The 18,960-nt window shown below is 40.1% G+C and overlaps 1 protein-coding gene across 3 annotated transcripts; it reads right to left on the reverse strand.

The window, feature by feature from the left end:
• Positions 1-13: 13 nt before the first annotated feature.
• On the reverse strand, positions 14-13,258 carry USP1 (ubiquitin specific peptidase 1). Of its 3 annotated transcripts, none has more exons than XM_049618563.1 (9): positions 13,075-13,258; positions 9,747-9,985; positions 7,922-8,042; positions 6,824-6,928; positions 6,119-6,279; positions 4,260-4,951; positions 3,400-3,570; positions 2,524-2,725; positions 14-1,512 (listed from the first exon to the last, which is right to left on the reverse strand). In XM_049618563.1, the coding sequence occupies exons 2-9, from the start codon at positions 9,914-9,916 to the stop codon at positions 780-782; spliced, it is 2,355 nt and encodes a 784-aa protein (XP_049474520.1). In that variant the 5' UTR covers positions 9,917-9,985; positions 13,075-13,258; the 3' UTR covers positions 14-779. The 3 variants fall into 3 exon arrangements, with proteins under 3 accessions (XP_049474520.1, XP_049474521.1, XP_049474519.1); XM_049618564.1 differs by lacking the exon at positions 13,075-13,258 and adding an exon at positions 12,206-13,007 and having other exon boundaries at positions 4,587-4,951; XM_049618562.1 differs by lacking the exon at positions 13,075-13,258 and adding an exon at positions 12,206-13,007.
• Positions 13,259-18,960: the final 5,702 nt, after the last annotated feature.

Consider the following 18,960-nt stretch of genomic DNA (forward strand, 5'->3'; position numbering starts at 1 on the left):
GCAGTTGTACATGTAGTTGTTAAGCAGTTTAAATTTTATTGACCTCCCAGTTTTTAAAAAAAGTTAAATTTAAGGTCACACACCTCTAAATTTGATATACTATATACAGATCGTGCAGAATATGACTATGAAGAGATACAAATTAGTCCATGCCCAAAAAGATTTACTAGAATACAGAATCATTTTCATAAATACATATAAAATTCTTCTCAAGATAGAAGGGGGATTGGCTGTCCAGGTTTTCTGAGACACTTTTCAAAGTGATTCAAGGCACAAAATGTACACTACTGTGAATACACACATATTCCAGACTTTGTGCCTCTAAATACAGCCCATTAAAGATCTGGCTTCATGGCTTAAAAAACTAAAGGTACTGAAATGAGATTCTTCTTCTTAGCTGGAAACCCACAGGACCTATAAACATCATATAGATAATTACTCCAAAATATGGAGATACAAATACAAGCACTTTATTTTAAAAAGCAAACACAAAAGATAGGTGTGAATTCAAAAGTGTTTAAATGCTTCCATTTGGATAATTCAATTAAGAACCTATACAAGTTTGTTCCCAGAAGCTAATGCATCACTAGTCTCTACTATGGGAAATGAATTCTAAAAATTAACATGGTTTTCAGTAATTCAAATTTCACTATTTATATAAAAACTTTAGAGAGACCAATAATATCCAATAGCTTCAAAAGATAAGCTAGACTCTTTGATGTAATCAACTTTACCAGCTTTTGTCCAGGTCTGTTTAATATACACATAAGGAAAATACTCTATAATTTCTTATAAAATAGCAAGTAAGGAGTAGATGTAGGAGATGTAGAAGGAGAAAGAGAATTCAGAAAGTCCTTCTCTTCAGTAACTTTCACTTCAGAATCATCAAAAAGTAACCACTTTCCCTCATACTCCTTTAAACTTTGCACTACATATGAAATTTTGTTCTCAAATCCACTAAAGTTAAGGCCTGCTTGGTCACTGGATTCCTTGTTTGTATCAAATTCATGAGTCCCATTAGTACTGTTAGTCTCAGAATTTCTGTTTTCAGCAAATGCTGTATTGGCAACTTTATCAGGATTAGATGCTTTGTTGTATAGCTCATAATCTGCTTTGCTCTTTTGTCCTCCAAGAAGTCCAATAGCTTCTACATTTTTTTTGTTCAGAACTTTGCTTGGCTGTGTATTTCCACTGACTCTAATTGACATTTCTTCATCATAATTTTCAACCACATCCCTTGCTTCCTCCTCATTCAATGGTTCTGGTTTACCTATTTCACACATTTGGTCAATCACAAAATTTCCCTTATCTAGTTCTAAACTGTTAAGGTCAGTGACTTTAACAGAAGCAGTGTAATGCCCACTACTGATGGTAATGCCACTGTGCATCACAACTGCAAATAACCCATAGCTGTCGTTGGTTGGCTTTGTGCTCCATTCTTCTAGTGACAGTTTAAGAGGTGTCAGTAAAGGAGTGTTGATCTTGGAAAGTCCACCACCATAGCAATCAAACCTTTGGAAGGAAAAAAGAAAAAGTTTTCTGCAATTCCACTTTACACATTCAGTTTGACATCCAAATGTGAAACCAAGTAGAAGTCTGAATGAATCCTTAATGTTTAGTGCACACAAGAAATATTGAAGTAAGTGCTAATATTCAGCAGTTTCTATGAAGAATATATGGCATGCTCCCTTTTATTTACTTTCCTAATTTTTTAAAAGTTAATGTTTATTTATGAGATAGCACCAGAGGGAGGGGCAGACAGAGAGGGAGACAGAGTCCCTGTCAACATGGGGCTCAAACTCACAAACTGTGAGCTCACGACCTGAGCCAAAATCAAGAGTCAGATGCATAACTTAACCGACTGGGCCACCAAGGTGCCCCTTTAACTTTCCTAATTTTGTACAATGAGAAAGCCAGTGTTTTAAATGCCATTTAACTTCAAAATCCTTTAGAGAGTAATTTTAATGTGACAGCCATCTCTACCAAGATTTGGGGAATAAAAATAAACAGCAAAGAAAAAATCCACTGAAAGAAAACACTGTATGTCTTCTTCTGTAATAATAAAGTGTGTAGAGAGCTACTGGAGGCTCCCGTGCTAACTTCAAACGATTCGTTAATATGGGACGGAATAAAATCTACAATGACATGTATACATGTCACAAAGATACTTGAATTTTCTTCAAAGACTAGTTTGATTCTTGGCTTACCTTAAATATAATTTTGCCTTTTTCACCCCTCAAAAAACCTTGATGTATACAAGATCTGTTTCCTGCTTTAATCACTTCAACTTGAAACTGTATCTAGTAAGGAACGAAGATTAAAAGATATGGGAAGAACCCTAGACTATGTATTCATACCAAAAGGATTTATATTGATGCATTTTTACAAGTAAACTTAATAACAAACTTTTCTAAGGTTATCTTTATATTATGCTATTACACTATTTTGTTACTATTATAGTATTTTGAACAAAACTTATAGCAGCTCATTTTTTTTCATATAGCTTTTATTTATAATACTCACTCCAAGCCACTAGCAGCAAAGCACTTCAAATGAATAGTTATAACTTCAGGCATTTTGTCAAACAAAAGACTTCGTTCGGCTTCAGTATAATGATGGCAATTTTCACAGAAATATTTATCTTCTCCTACAATCCTCTCCACTGAAGCAAACTGTGAAATTGCCCATCTCAGGGTCTTCATTTCTGTTTTTGGCTCTGGAGAAACTACATAAGAGAATCCTTTCACTCACAAATGAAAAACCTCTCAGACATTTAAAAATTAAACAAGTTCCATGTTCAAAATTAGCATGCAATTTCATTTGACTAATCCTTCCCAAACAATAAAGACATTTTAGTTTCAGAAACTTAAGTTTATCATCCTCAACAGGACACATATCTTTTAAATACTTATACTTGGCTGGTCAAATACAAAGTATTTAGGTGACAGGGCCAGCAAAATGATGATAACCTAGTCTCTGATTCAATGTTAAGACAGACTTTTTAGTTTACACTTTAATGGCTAACTTCCGATATCTGAACAAGCCAGTCTCATGATCACTTCCCATAATGTTTCCCTACTTCTTGTCCTTTTATACTAGACAAAATACTGGCTCAAATATTGTGAACAAAAATATCCTCTGTAGCTCTAAGACTGAGATATCTAAAACTTAATAAAGCATTTCACTTCCCATTATAACATACTCTACACATCAAAATAAAGATACCATAATCTTCTAAATGTTAATTATTAACAAGTGAATCTATATGAGCAGAAAGATTTTATTATACCAGAGACACTATTTTTTTTCCCAGTAATTATACAAGCTATTATTAGACTGTGTTTTGTTGACGAAAACTACTTATTCTATCATCCATACAAGACTCCCAATTTTGCTTACTTTCAGAACTCTCCTCTACTTTGGAAAGCTCATCTTCTTGTACTGGCACACTGATGTCCTGAAAATCTTCTCTTCTTTCTGTTAAACTTTCACATTCTAAGCAACGAGTCCTTAATACCAGCTGACCTTGAAATAATTTCTCTACTAGCTCAAAACCAATTTGCTCTGCACCTAAAACAAAAATAGGAAAAATTTTCAGCTCAGCGTAGCCCAAATAACCAATATTGTTTCAAGTGTATCATGAATAAAAAGCTGACTTTTAGATCTAAACTTGCTTATTAACATTAAGAGGTGTCTTATTCATGATACATAAATTCCCTGTAAAGATCGTTTTGAAGATGAATTACTGTGGTCTCTAAAAAGGAAAGTCACAATTTTGTCACCTTAAGTCCCTTCCCAAAGAAACTCCTATAGAAACAACCCCAAAATAAGTATGACACTTTTGGTAAAAACCATCAACCACATCAATACTACACATTTTCTCTGAGAGTTGGACACAATTAGGTAGCTATGCAGTTCAACTACAGTAGAACTACTTAGTTCTCTAAAATTGTATTTCATTAAATGCAATTTCTTTCATGAGTTTATTGTCTAGTACTACAGAGGGGGTAAAATAATTCTCTTTCCATTAAAATGTATGGAATTCCCCTCATTTATAAACCATAAATTAACATGCCTTAAGATTAGTGAGATTTATACACACACATCTGAGCACAGTGGTTAAAACACCACACAGTTCACAGTGTTAAAATTTTCTTACAACTTGAACCACATTTATCTTGTTCATGTATCTAAGAGAACACTGCAGTTCTGCAGCTGTTAATCCTACCTATCAATGTCTAAGAATAAATTATACTGACCTTTGTTTATGGGCTTAACTTCATTAACATTAACGGACTTAACATTATTCCCTGGAGATTCAAGTTCACAACCATTAGTTGTGCTTTCATTTTCACACTTCCCCAAGTCCTCTTCAAGATCATATTCATTTTCTTTCGACTGTCCTTTGGATCCCTGGTTTGTTGTTATTTTCCCCAGACTACAGAATTTAGAAAGAATGCTGGGTTGCTTAGTTGCAGGCTTTAACCAATTTATTTTAACTCTTGATTTCTTTTGTGAGGGTCTTGAACTTTCATTTTCAGAAACATACTTGGGGATTATTTTAGAAGGAATCTCTAATGTATCACCTGTAGCTTTCCTTTTTGATCTGGTTTGTCTCTGGTTCTCTTCCAGTGACTGGTGTTCCTTAGAGGCTTTAATTTTTTTCTTTATGTTACCAAATTCAATGTCATTTTTTCTTTTCCCATTTCCTTTTGTGAGTTTTTCTTTGTAGTCTTCAGAATGCCTCATACTGTCCATCTCTGTGGTGTTAATACCACTCATTTCCTCCTTCTGATGAGGTTTTTCTTCTACCTTAGTAGATAATTCTACCACATTTTTTACTTCTTCTTTTTTTAGGAGTTGGCATGTTTCTTGAATGTTTCCCAAAATACACTGTAATACTTCCTGTGCATCATGCTGTAGATATCCTTCATACATAGGGTTGAGTTCCCTATAAATAAAAATTTCCATTTCATCTATTCTAGTTTTCAAGATAGAATATAAAAAACACATCCTTTCTATAGAGAAATTAATTCATTTACAGGGGTATCAAATTATTTTAAAAACCTGAAAACATTTATTCAACTAATTTGAAACTTCTTACCTAAACTTGTAATTAAAAATAAAAACAAATTTTACCTCATATTCATTATCACAAATACTAGTAACAGCTAGTATTTGTATAGTTTACCATGTACCAGGGTTTATTCAAGATGCTTTTTATATTAGATGTAGAACATAATTCTCACAATAACCCTATAAGGTAAGTACTGTATCACCATGATTTTACAGATAAGGTAGCTTGCCCAAGGTCAAAGAGATGCAAAGCCAGGATTCAAACCTGCTGTTGGCCACCATGCTATATTGCCCATTAACAAACGTATAACAATTACACGTAGGTCTATTTTTTTTTTTACTGTTAAGTAATCTCTACACCCAATGTGGGGCTTGAACTCACAACTCTGAGATCAAGAGTCACGTGCTCTACCAACTAAGCCAGGCACCCCTCACCTAGGTCTATTCTTTAAAAAGTTACTTAGTTTTAAGATTTACCCTGTAACATTAGGTAAGGCTATTTATATATTGGATAATGTTTCATTTAAGACAATACAAAAAAAATCTAATCCAGTGACCTAATAGTTATGCAAACACATACAACAAAACTGGAATATTTGGTATTCATAGTTCTAATGCATAATATATTTTGACTAAAAACCTACAATTCCTAGTCTGAAATCTCTTAGGACCAAATCTGAGAATTCACTAATTTTCAGATTAAAAAAATACATATGGCATGTAATAAATTTATTTTAACCCAAGGGGCAGTATCCCATAATTAAACATATTACTATTCCTATTTAAAAATGTGAGTATTCACATTATAAATAAAAATGAACAAAGACTATTAATAGCCTCATACCAATTCACATCTAATGAATTTAGTACCAAACTTACAAAAAGATTTCTAATTTCCAGAGCCTCTGGGATACCAGTGAGTATAGGATCTGTAGTTTCTATTTTCCTGGCCCTTCACTCCCCCTATTTGTTCCCATATCACTCTCCCCCAAAGAAAGCAGTAAGCTACTAAGTTGGAATCCTAAAATTATAGGCACAATACCTGAGTGTGTTAAGCAGTCGCCTTGGCTGAGTAGCAAGTTCATCAGTGTATTTCTCTGGATTTAAGAGAAAGCTAGCCTGAAGCTGTTCAACTGAAATGATCAAGGACTGTAAACTGCATATGAGTTCATAACTTGCCAAAGAATCTTCTTTACAATTTCCCTGTCAAGAAAGAAACACACAAACCATTATTTTTATTTATGAACAAATTAAGTACCTTCCCCTTTTCTTGTGTTTCACTAGACAATACTAGCTTTGCTAAATTTAATTTCATTCTAACACTAATTCTATAGAGGTATACAAACTTTAAACAATTTTGAGTTTTTGATTATTTTCAATTACAGGGAAGATAATGGTTTTCTGACTGTGTAAATCAAAGGTTGTGAGTGAATTTGAAAACACAATATATAAATAACAGGAGATACAAGGGCATGATAAACTGTGACTGTGATATACAATGTTTGTTGGTAAGAAATAAATTAGAGGGCAAGAGAAGACACTGTAAAAGATGATAACCTAGTTAGCTAACCTACAAGAATGGAAAAATTGCCTTTCTTAAAAACACAGGATACTAAGAAATTCCATTTCAGAGAACTAGTCTGTTATCCTCCTCCCAAATCCTGTGTTTCTATTACTTTTTAATTTCTAAGCAAGTTAATTTCCATTACTTTACTTTTTATATATTTTCTGTTCTTTTATTTTTTACCTTATCTTTTTGATTGGCTTCATCTTTCAGGGCTTCTTTCTTCCTTGAAATAATGTTAAATAAGTGCTTCACTCCAGATTTAAAACCAGGACAAAAATATAATACCTATAAAAAGTAAGACTGTCTGAGTGTTTACTGAACAAACAACAATGTAACTAAAACCATTAAAGTACTATGTTTTTTGTAGAGCATTTTAAAAATTTTTTCAAAATTTTTATTTGAGAGAGAGCGTGCGAAAAGGGAAGGAGGGACAGAAGGAAACATAGAATCTGAGCTGTCAGCACAGACCCCGACGTGGGGCTTGAACTCAAGAACCGCAAGATCATGACCTGAGCCAAAGTCAGACAACCGACTGAGCCACCCAGGCACCCCTGTAGAGCATTTTTAAATGTGCATTAGTTAAAATTCTGAAATTAATACTGTGTCAAAAATTGTTTTATATTTCATCATAGTAGCTCACTGTCTTCCCTCACTGGCAGCAAAGCAGTGAGCCCAGGCACATATTGCTAGGATGTAGGGTTCTAAGAGTACAATATAAAACAGAGTTCCAAAGGTTAAAATACACATCACCATAGTACTAGGAATAAGGCAGGAAAACCAAGGATTTGTCATCTTCCAGTTAACCAATGTCAATTCAATTTTGCTAGCCCAATTTTATTTAATATATTACTTTCTCTTACCCCAAAGGACGCTGGTAACATGCAATTTAGAATCATTACTTTAGTCCATTCTAGTTCATTTACAGTCAAAGACCATATGGACAATTAAAATACTCCACTCTGGGGCGCCTGGGTGGCGCAGTCGGTTGAGCGTCCGACTTCAGCCAGGTCACGATCTTGCGGTCCGTGAGTTCGAGCCCCGCGTCAGGCTCTGGGCTGATGGCTCGGAGCCTGGAGCCTGTTTCCGATTCTGTGTCTCCCTCTCTCTCTGCCCCTCCCCCGTTCATGCTCTGTCTCTCTCTGTCCCAAAAATAAATAAAAAACGTTGAAAAAAAATTAAAAAAAAAAAAAATACTCCACTCTGAAATTCTCAAACATTAAATGTTACATCATGCTTTGCCTACTAAAGCTTTATTATGTAGCAAAATCCTCAACTTACCTGAAGTATACTATTAAGATAACAAGTATTGCCAAGATTATTCAGTCCCACAAATGGTAACAAGTTTTCTTTCTTCTCACAGTTTATAGGTGAGGACTGTGCTGCAGGAACAACTTGATCACTATAAAATATAAGCAGAGAGAGGTATTATGAAGTATAGTATCTTAAAGAAACAAAGTGGAACGAACACTTCCTTAGATATAGTCTTTTCCCAAAAATTGTATGAACTGAGATATGGATTTTATTCAGGTGACACTTTTCTAAGAAATCTATACAGGTGCAAAAATTGCTACATACTCAGAATAAAAGTTTTATAAACATTTTAAAACCATTATACACAACAAGCCTCAATTCCATCCTGAGCTATTAATCCCATTTTAGAGAGTAGAAAATTGAGGGACTGGTACTGTGATTAGTTAAACCTACATAATTTTTAAAAGTAGTCTAACTCTGGGGCGCCTGGGTGGCGCAGTCGGTTGAGCGTCCGACTTCAGCCAGGTCATGATCTCGCGGTCCGTGAGTTCGAGCCCTGCGTCAGGCTCTGGGCTGATGGCTCGGAGCCTGGAGCCTGTTTCCGATTCTGTGTCTCCCTCTCTCTCTGCCCCTCCCCCGTTCATGCTCTGTCTCTCTCTGTCCCAAAAATAAATAAATAAATAAAATAAATAAAAAATAAAAAAAAATAAAAGTAGTCTAACTCTGAACAGAAACCTGGAAATAAGCTATGACAATATCTAGGAGAGGATGCACCACCTAAGAGGTCAGGTTCTGGTAAAAGGAAAGAGTAGATAAAGAGAATTACACAGTTGTCCTTCACTTTAAAACGAATTGTTCAAGTTATTCTTTTACCTTATTTTAACAAATAGTAGGTCCTCACAGAATTTTTATTTTATAGCAGCTAGCTACTACCCTGGCACCTCAAAGTGTTTATAGGCATGAATGCTGGTAAACATAAGGTTCACATCTCCTAAACTGATTACTGGGAAATATTAGGAAATTACACATGGGACCAAACCCATTTTAGTCATATAGCAGTGTACCTATTTGTTGAATAGCGAGCTAGTATAGACTCTAATTACAACTATACGTAAGCATTCCATTTTGTTCAGATTTCAATCACTAAAGGATTTGCACCAAAAGATTTATTTTTATCTTATTGGCAACTACATGCCAATAGGTTTGATAATTCATACACTAGGTTGTCAAGTCTTCTGAACCAAAAAAAAAAAAAAAAAAAAAAAACCACCCCAAATCACGTTATTTCTTTACCCTTACACAGAATGTGTTACATTACAAATAAGTTTAAATTGAAAAATAATTTTAGCCAACAAATATTTCTCCAAGTCAATCTAACTGGCTGACCATCAATGTTAATGGGTTAACATTATGGATGTGATCCTGTGCTGAGCCAGCCAGTTTTGCTGTTTCTAAATTTTTTTTTAACATTTCATTTTTTGAGAGACAGGGAGAGCGAGCCGGGGAGGGGCAGAGAGAGAGGGAGACACAGAATCTAAAGCAGGCTCCAGGCTCTGAGCTGTCAGCACAGAGCCCGACACACGGGGCTCGAACTCGTGCACTATGCACTGTGAGATCATGACCTGAGCTGAAGTCAGATGCCTAACCGACTGAGCCACCCAGGCGCCCCCCCCCCCCTTTTTTGGACGATTATTTACAGTTTTGCTGTTTCTACTATACACTGCTAGGTTTGTCTCACTGCTGTGTGTTTTTGCCTCCATAGACTATCAGATCAGAATGGAGGTATCAAAGTTCACTGCTTCTTCACTGATACGGAATTTTAAAAGTACCGAAATATACTTAAGATACATACATTTCAGATCCTCTATATTCAGAAGCTTTTTCTTCATTTTCTTGAGAATCTGTGAAATCCAAGGCTCTCTTAGTTTCCTTTTTCTGAAAAAACTTCAAGGAAAGTCTATTTTTTTTGGATGGGCTACCTTTTGAAAGCCCATTACTTTCACTAGGTATGACACCAGGCATTTTCTCTTCAAATCCCAAGGAGTTGACAAGAATTAACTTATACAAGGATGTTGTAATCACCAATCATATCTGTTAATCACAGAAAAGGTTTCATTATTTTCAATTATCAGCTGTAGGCAGTAAGATCATTAAATTTTGAAAATTACCAAGGAATGGTACCAATTAGATCTTCACATTTGAAAACCCAATGCTTGATCAATAACAGGCACTCAATGTTTATTGCTTAAACGAAGGAGCTTGTCATTTGTCCTTAGCTTTCTTAAACAAAAATATCAGATACTGAACTTTTATTATTTATTAGCCTACGAGATTAAGGGTCACACCACAAAATACCCCCATTTGAGTAGACCTACGGTAAAGCAGTATTGACTAAGAAGTTAATTTTTATTTTAATTTATTCATTCGGAAAACACTGAGCAACAACCATCTCTAATTCTAAAGCACGAGGTAAAAAAGAAAGGGATGAATGGGAAATTAAGAGTGCTGGAAGTGAAGGAGTCCTCCCTCCAAAGCCTTTTCTAGTTATTAATATGAATACATGAAATAGTCTCTAAAAAAGCTTATATAAAATGTAACTTGCACAAGTCACTATGTTGTACACCAGAAACTAATGTAACATTGTGTGTCAACTGTACTCCAATAAAAAAATATAATTTGGATACAAGCAAAGGCATAGATCTGGTTTTCAATTATACCTAAAAATTTGAGTGAAAAGTAATAAAAGATGCAAAGTTGAGAAAATGGTGCAAAGAACTGCTGCACTTTGTGCTACCAAACTGTTACTGACTAGACACAATATACTGATTTTCCAAAACTTCTTTTAAACTATAAATTTTGTTAAATGCTCCCTTGAGTAGAAAAAAAGATTTTACCTTTTTAAAACTTTTTTCACTGTTAAAACTTTTGGATGAAAACCCCCCCAGCAGTATTTATGGTATTTATTTTATACACACGTCCTATTTTCTTAAGATATCGGGGGGAGGGGGGAGGGAATTATCTGGGGTATTAGAGCACAAAACCTCAGCAATGATTGCAATACAGACACAGTAATAGGATGAACAGAGAAACTAACAAAATTCAAACTCCATCTTTACTAACAAGCATTTCACTCCACTGTCTCTGATCTGGGAATTCGCAACATTGAACTCGGTTGTGAAACCACACTTTTGAGACTAAACTCAGGAGTAACTGCAAAGTTGACCAATTTCCCCATCCCCCTCCCTAACTCAATTTACCCTCCTAGCCACTTATTGCTACTGATGGAAAGCTATCACGAACGACAAACCAGCCTACGCGAAGTTGTCAGGGATCTCTAAGCATTAATGATTCTCGTAAAAGATTTTTCCTGGGAGCCAATTCTTATAAATGATGTAAAGTGGATTCTCTAAGACACCGAGTAGTAACCGGACTTAAATAAGTAGAAGAAAAAACGACCAAGCAGTTGAAATAACGGATAGATCCTAAGCAATTAAACCCTCCTGGCTCCCTCAAATCACTAACCATTTAACGTTGCTGAAAATACCACATTTTTACCAGATGCCGTATCTTACACCATTTCTCACTCCTGGCTTTATTACTGGAAAAACTAAAACGTTTCTCCTAGAAGTCTAAATCAAATGTCACAGAAAACACAATAAAGCGAACATTAGATACTCTTGAACAAATGACAATATGAACATTCAGTCCCACTAGTTTCAAGTTCTTCCCTTTATAAGACGACAGCACTCAATGCCAGTTTTTCACGAAAAACGTAAAACAAGGATAACATCCTCGACAAAGGCTTAAAAACACGTGGCTTTCTAAATACTTCTGAAAAAATTAAGTTACAGTGCGCGATAAAATTTAGCAATTCCCGACACCGGACAACGTGAGTGAAAACATGCTCTCCCTACGCCGCACCTCTAGGAACGAAAAGTGAAAAGGCGAGGCTGTGCTGCCGTCCGTGCCGGTCAGACACAGCCCTGGGTCCTGCGGGAGGCTGGCCGGTGGCGACTCCGGCCCGCACCGCAGCTCCGGGCCCCTCGCCCGCGGAATCGGCCTATTGACGCCCAGCCCGCACCTGCCTCCCCGTATCCCCGCGGCGGCAGGAGGGGCGCCCCTCCCTGCCACCGGTGCCCAGAGGGCTCGACTGGCAGCTCCGCAAGGGCGCAGCAGCGAAGCGGTCCCGGCGTCTCCCCCCGCCACCCCCCCGCGGATCCGACGCCGGGGTCCTAGGGCGACCCCCTTGGGGGCCGGCCGAACTTGTCTCGGCGCCCAGGCACCGGCCTCTCCTCCCCAGGCCCTCCTTACCTGGTCATGGCCCAAAGCACGGTCCGCGGCGGTGACGCCCCGAGTCCAGCCGGGATGTATGTGGGTGCGACAGGTGAGCCCCTGCCCCGAGCCCGCGGGGGCCCCGACCCAAGGAAAAGCTGCCCGGATTGCCCTCCCCGCAGGGGAGTGACCATTCGCTCTCAAGAGCGGGAACCCGGGCTGCCGCTCGGTCCTGCCCTGCGCCGGCACCAACTACATCCCCGGAGCGGCGCCCGCCCCCGCCCTCCCCCGCCCCGGGATGGCGAGGCGCGCCAGAAGTAGTCCCGCTCGCCAAGCGCCTGAACCGCTAGGGTCTTTCCCACTCCAGCACCGAGGGGAACTTGGCGCGTTTTCCTCAGTCTCAGGACCCCCGTGTTTTAGCCTCCGCCCGCGCCAGCACTGCGATTGGAGGTGGCGTCCTTCGAAAGTGCCAGTTCTAGTCTCCACGCTGCAGGGACGCGAAAGGCAAGAGCCGCCTCGCGACCGCCACTCGCCCCCCTGCCACGCACGGGGTCCGGAACCAGCTGGAACGGTAGTTTTCCCAAGATCCTAACGGGTTCTGCAGTTTCAAACAGCGCAGGCAGCGTCGGGGGCAGCTCGCGCGGGTCCTCGCTGAGGGCGCGCGCTAGGTGCTGGAGGCCTGGCTGGCGGGCTCGAGCCTCACACCCTTTTTTTTTTTTTTTTTTTTTAACCATTCGTGCGCGCGAGTTGAGGAAAGGCGTACGGGTCGGGAGACGGGACAGAGAGAAGATGGGACGGACTCCTTCCTCGGGAAGACGACGCTAGGTGCTCAAATCCACCAATCTGCGATGAGCAATCCCCCAAACCTTGTCTCCCACCACCACGCTGAAGGAGCCAATCACAAGTACCTAGACGAAAGCAAGTGGGTGGGCGGAGGAAGTCCAGCCAATACCAAAAAGAAGACAGGAGGACTCCACCAATCATTGCTGGATATGCAGAGTACCCTTCAGGAGCGGTCCACTCCTTCCGCTCTCATTGGCGTTCGAGTGCGCGCTTTCGCTGCCGACTGTTAAATCTCGCTCCGCGTTTTGTGAATCCTTGACGGTGGGACGCCTCCGCGGGTGCGGTTTCCGGAGTGAGGCCCTCACAATAAGTCCCGCCCCCCTTTCTTGCGTACACATTCGGGCGGGGTTACTAGGGAGACTAGTTTCGGAAAATGGCTGACCGGTGTGCTTGGTGCTCGGTGCCTGGGCTTTCTGATCGGAATCGCAGCCCCAGCCCCGGGACCATCCAATAGAAACCAGCGCTGTCGTGGATAACAGCGTATTCTCAACCGTATACGGTAGCGCTGAGGCTCCTTCCTCAGCCCTTCCACGCCTCATTTTCTCCCGTTTACTCCTTTCCCTTCCCGTCCAGACAAGGAAACGAAAAGAGCACTTTAAGGCCCAGCTCCGGCTGCGGGTGCTGGAAAGTGTTTCTGCGCGAGCCCTTACTTGGGGCTCAAATGCGGCGAGCCAGGCCTTACCTGATTTTTGCTTCCTTTTGTTAGTATGCTTACCTTAGTGAGGTGACCTCGCAAAGCAAGTTAAGCAGGATAAGTTCAGTTCAAATGCATTTAATCAAGCTTGTTTTTAGGTGCCTACCAAGTTGCAAGGCATTTTTCAAGGCGCTACGGACACGGCGTGAATGAAATGCATTCCCTGCTCGAAAGGAGCTTTACATTCTAGAGAGGGGCAGAAGTTAAAATGATAGGACATAATGAGTGGTAGAGAAAGGAGATAGAGAGTGGACAGTTTTAGATACGAGTCTGGAAAGACCTCTTTGAGTTGACATTTGAGCTGAATGAAAGTGGAGTGAGCCTTGGAGGAATCTCAGGGAAGAATGGTTCAGGCAGAGAACAAGTTTTTAAAAGTCCAAGCTTCATATGCATATACTGGAAAGAAGCAAGTAGGCTAGGGTATTTAGAGCAAAATGAGCCTAGATGTGATGACTGTGGGAAATGAGAGTAGTGACATCTGCAGGGCTCTGATTAAGCAGGGTAAGGAGATGGAATTCATTGGATGGTTTTGAACTGGGCAGTGGCATAATTTGTAAAGTGGCTGCTTATGGTGGATAGATTGTTGACCTTCAAACATGCAAGCAGGAAAGTTAGCTAGGAGGCTATTTCAGACTTCCAGGAAATAAATTATTTGGCTTGCAATAAGGTGGCAGTAGAAATGTTAAGAACTGGTAGGATTCTGGATGTATTTGGGGTTTTGTTTTTTTATCCTGAGAGAGATCCAGCAGGGGGAGAGGGAGAGAGAGAGAATCCCAAGCAGGCCCTGTGCCACCAGCACAGAGCTGGATGCAGGACTCCATCCCAGGAACCACAAGATCATGACCTGAGCCAAAAGCAACCGTCAGATGCCCAATTGATTGAGCCACCCAGGCTCCCCAGTTCAGAATATATTTTGAAGTAGAGTGAACAGGATCCCTTGATAGATTGTAACAAAAAAGAGACAAAAATGACCAGGATTATTTTTTCCCCAAAGCAACTGGATAGTGGTTGGCCCTTGCTAAAATGGGGAACATTAGGTAGCAGTGGGTTTGTTGTGAGGTGACATTGTTCTCACACACTAAAACTCAGATGCCTATTTTAAATAGAAGTTGAGCCAACAGCAAGGTTGGAGCTGAGGGGAGAATTTAGATCAAGTGATATAAATTTAGGAGTCACCAAATGGTATTTAAAATCACAAGACTGGAAGAAATCACCTAGAGTGGAAATCTTTATCCTAAAACTCTGCAGAGCATTGATGACCATTTCCCTTGCCCAGCCAAGAATCCTAAATCCAAGTAACTGCCTCTTAATTTACCCATCTTAGAATCAACACCCATAACAAATACTCATTTTAAGAGTGAGACTTTAGGGGCGCCTGCGTGGCTCAGTAGGTTAAGCCTCCAACTCTTGGTTTCAGCTCAGGTAATGATCTCATGGTTGGTGAAATCAAGCCCTCATTGGGCTCTGTGCTGATAGCTTGGGTTTCTCTCCTCTCTCTCTCTCTCTCTCTCTCTCACTGACTCTATCTCAAAAAAAAAAAAAAGTGAGACTTTAAAGGTCCTAATCACTGAATTTATACAAAGAACAGTATGACATGTTCATACTGAACATAAAGTTCAAAGTCACTGCCTAAAGAGAAATTAATGCTGCTATCACTTGGTAAAATAAGCTCAAAGTTAGGGTTTGAGCTACTTTCAAGGGATTAATAATTCCTATTTGAGAGCAGAAAAGAAAGCAGCCCAACTCATTTTGAAGCCAGTATAACCCAAAATAGACAAGGACGGAACTAGAAATATAATTATAAGTCAGTCCCTTAGTTTGCCATTGTGTATCATGGACTAGACAATTTCATTCTCTAGTACTAGCAGAATCATTGCTACTTTCAAACTCTACCAGGATAGGTAACCAATTCTAGTTTCCTATTATAATTTTCCTAATTCTAGTTCTCTTTTTTAATTTTTTTTAACGTTTGTTCAATTTTGAAAGAGAGAGAGAGCATGTGGGAGCAGGGGAGGAGCAGAGAGAGAGGGAGACACAGAATCTGAAGCAGGCTCCAGGCTCTGAGCTGTCAGCACAGAGCCCAACGTGGGGCTCAAACCCACGAACTGCAAGATCATGACCAGAGCCAAAGTCGGACACTCAACCAACTGAGCCACCCAGCCACCCCTTCTCTTATCTTAACTGAGATCCTATTGTCTGCAGCCACCATTCTTCCTCTATGATACATAATATGAGTCAAGATTCAGTTGAAGAGAATAGAATCCACTCCCCTGGTATAAGCAAAAAGAGCATTAAATACTTGGGAGTGTTGATTAAATAGACTCAGATTAATTTTCAGGAATGAGTCCCAGAGTCTTCACAGAACTGGCCACCGAGGGAAAGATGACTCTTTTATGATCAGGAAATGAAAACTCCTGAACTGCATTGCTCCTGCAATACCTAGGAACCACGACCATCAGAAAGCTGCCCGTGTTGCCAACTCCGGAACCACACTACACACACTGTGATCTACTCTTGCACAATACATGTGTTCAGTCCTGAATGTTAGAGCCCACAGTACTAGTGGCTAGATATTGACACCTCTGCTAATGCTGCTCCAGAAATACCAAAACCTCCATAACTGTGCTTGTCAATAGCAAGAGCGGAAGCCCATGGATGCATAGCAGGCTTGGTGTATCTGGCAATATAACTTATGCAAAAATGTAAAAGGTCTCTGATCCTTTTCCTTTCACTCAGTACTATGTGGGAGAAATTACAGCTCTAGTTCTTGACAAGATATAATTTTTAAGCCCAAAGACTCTTATTTCCTGGCTTCCATGTGCAGTGCAACTACCTCACTCTTAATGACAGCTACCTTGGGGGCATCTGAAACAAGGGGACTTAACAGGTGGACAGCATTCTTAATCCCATTTTTGTCAGCCTTGTATGGCTGAACGGCAGGCACATTTCCTTGCAAGGCTTTTACTCACAGGCAGTTCCTGTGTGCTTTGACTTAAAGGTATAAACGTAGTTGGTATTTTTTCAGCCCTTCCAAATTATAGAACTCTTAATCCACTTAGATTATAGACAGAGATCCCCTCTTAGGAAAGCTGAATACCTTTCCATCCCTACTTGCAGATTGACTAGCTCTGGCCTGAGTTAATCTCTCAAAGAACTTTGCTGAAACTGGCAAAAATTTAAAGCCAGCGAATACCAAGTTCTATAAATTTTACCAATTATTTCCCTCATATTACAAATATCTTGCAACTGGACAGTAAGGGTCACCAGTTTTCCATGTGGCAATATCTGAGTCTTTACCACACATTGCCCTAATGCTTCCACTAAAGTGACAGTTCATTTATTTTAAGGTCATGTAATGTGCTGTAGGAAGTTTATAGGGCTCAAATTCTGCATCAGATAGGAATAGGTTAATCTATGAGAAACAGAATATTTTTTTAAGTGTCCTTAGCCAAGATGCACATTTATTTCTTCATCACATAAACAGAGTGCAGAAGTAGGAAGTCTAATTAGTGGTGATTCCATGACCATCAGGGACCTAATTTCCTCCATTCTTAACATGTGTGGCTTCTACCTTCTGGTCCAGATGGCTACTTAAGTTCCAGCCATCTTGTCTACATTCTAATAAGCAGAAAAGAGAAAAGGGGCAAGATGATCATGCCTCCTCCCTTGAAAAATACTTCCTGGAAGTTGTACACACCACTCCTGCTTACAACCCATGGGCCAGAACTAAATTTATTCTCCGTGTCTGTATGTCCAGTAAGAGGTCATAATCAAGGAAGAAGTATACAATTGATATTGGAGGACAAATATTCTCTGCTATGCTTCTCCTTTCCTGATTCAATAAAAGATTTCCCTGAGCGCCTGGGTGGCTCAGTAGGGTAAGCATCTGACTCTTGATGTCGAGATCTTGTGGCTGTGAGATTGAGCCCCACCTCTGGCTCTGCGCTGAGTGTGGCACCTGCTTGGGATTCTATCTCTTCCTGTGCCCCTCTCCCACTCGCTTCCTCTCTCTCTCTCTCTCTCTCTCAAAATAAAAAACTTAAAAAAAAAAAAAAGATTTCTCCAGGTGGGGGAGCAGAAGATTAAAAAAAAAAAGCGTATTGTTGGTTCTTTGCAGAAGAGGATGTGCTCGATAACTATGTTTGCCCTAGTAGTAGATATGGACATGATGCCCAGAACACCCTTCAAGGAAGGACTTGCTCCCAAGCTGCGGGGACTATCTCCAATTGTCAGCTCCATCAGGGTCTACTTCAGCTGCAGAGAGAAGCCTTGCCCAAGGTTATGACATTTCCACGGCAGCCAATATTGGGTGATTGCACAAGACTGGAATAGAAAGGCTCAGCCATTAGGGCCCACCATGGGACACCTCTGATGTATGATATTCACTCTGGAGCTTCTGGGCAGGTTGTTCAAAGCTTTATTACACCTGTATTAGAATTTGACTTCTTTCTCTGCCCAGTCCTGCTTCCTCTCCCTTCCTTCCTTATCTTCTATGCTCTGTCCCAGTGTCTGCTTCCCAAGAACCCTACCTGTGATAACTGGTACCAGGATTGGTTGGAGAGAGTAGACAATAAGATGGAATTTGGGAGATGGATTATGGACCACCTGCTGATGAAGCACAGGCAGCCTCTGGCACAAGGTGATAGTCCAACTGGGGTGATAGACCAGGTGGAAGGGAACACCAGAGGTGTGACATTTCAGGCATTTGAGATATTTGAGGTAAAAGTAAGAGTGATAAGAATAACAGAACTGGATGGCTATTACTAAGCTCCACTGGTTACAGAAAAATAATGAACAACTGAGGATAGGTAATAGGCAATTGCAAGTGAGGAATGAAAGCCAGAGAACCTCATTATTGTACACACACAAAAAAGGTCTCATTAGCAGGGAAGGGGTGGAGAATGACAAGCAACAAGACTCAAACTTTAGAGTGGCTAAAATATGGTTAAATAACCAAAAATGGCAGGTCTGTTGTGCCAAGGTCAGGGCCATGATTGAGAAAACCTAGCATTCCAACACATGGAAGGGACATCTGGGTGGTGCTCCTAAAGATTTTCAATCCTCGGGCTCCTCAGATGCCTAGTGACTGTGGCTCACTCCTCCCTACCAAGAACTATCACTTTCCTGTGCTAGAAGACTTTGCAGAGGCTTCTAACTGGAAGGCAACATGTTTCCCCCTCCCGTGGTAGGACCCCCCCCCCCCCACCGCCCCACCACATACACACACAAATCTTCTGGCCACTAGGCCTATAATTAG

Source organism: Panthera uncia (assembly GCF_023721935.1).
Source record: "Panthera uncia isolate 11264 chromosome C1 unlocalized genomic scaffold, Puncia_PCG_1.0 HiC_scaffold_4, whole genome shotgun sequence".
NCBI lineage: Eukaryota > Metazoa > Chordata > Mammalia > Carnivora > Felidae > Panthera > Panthera uncia.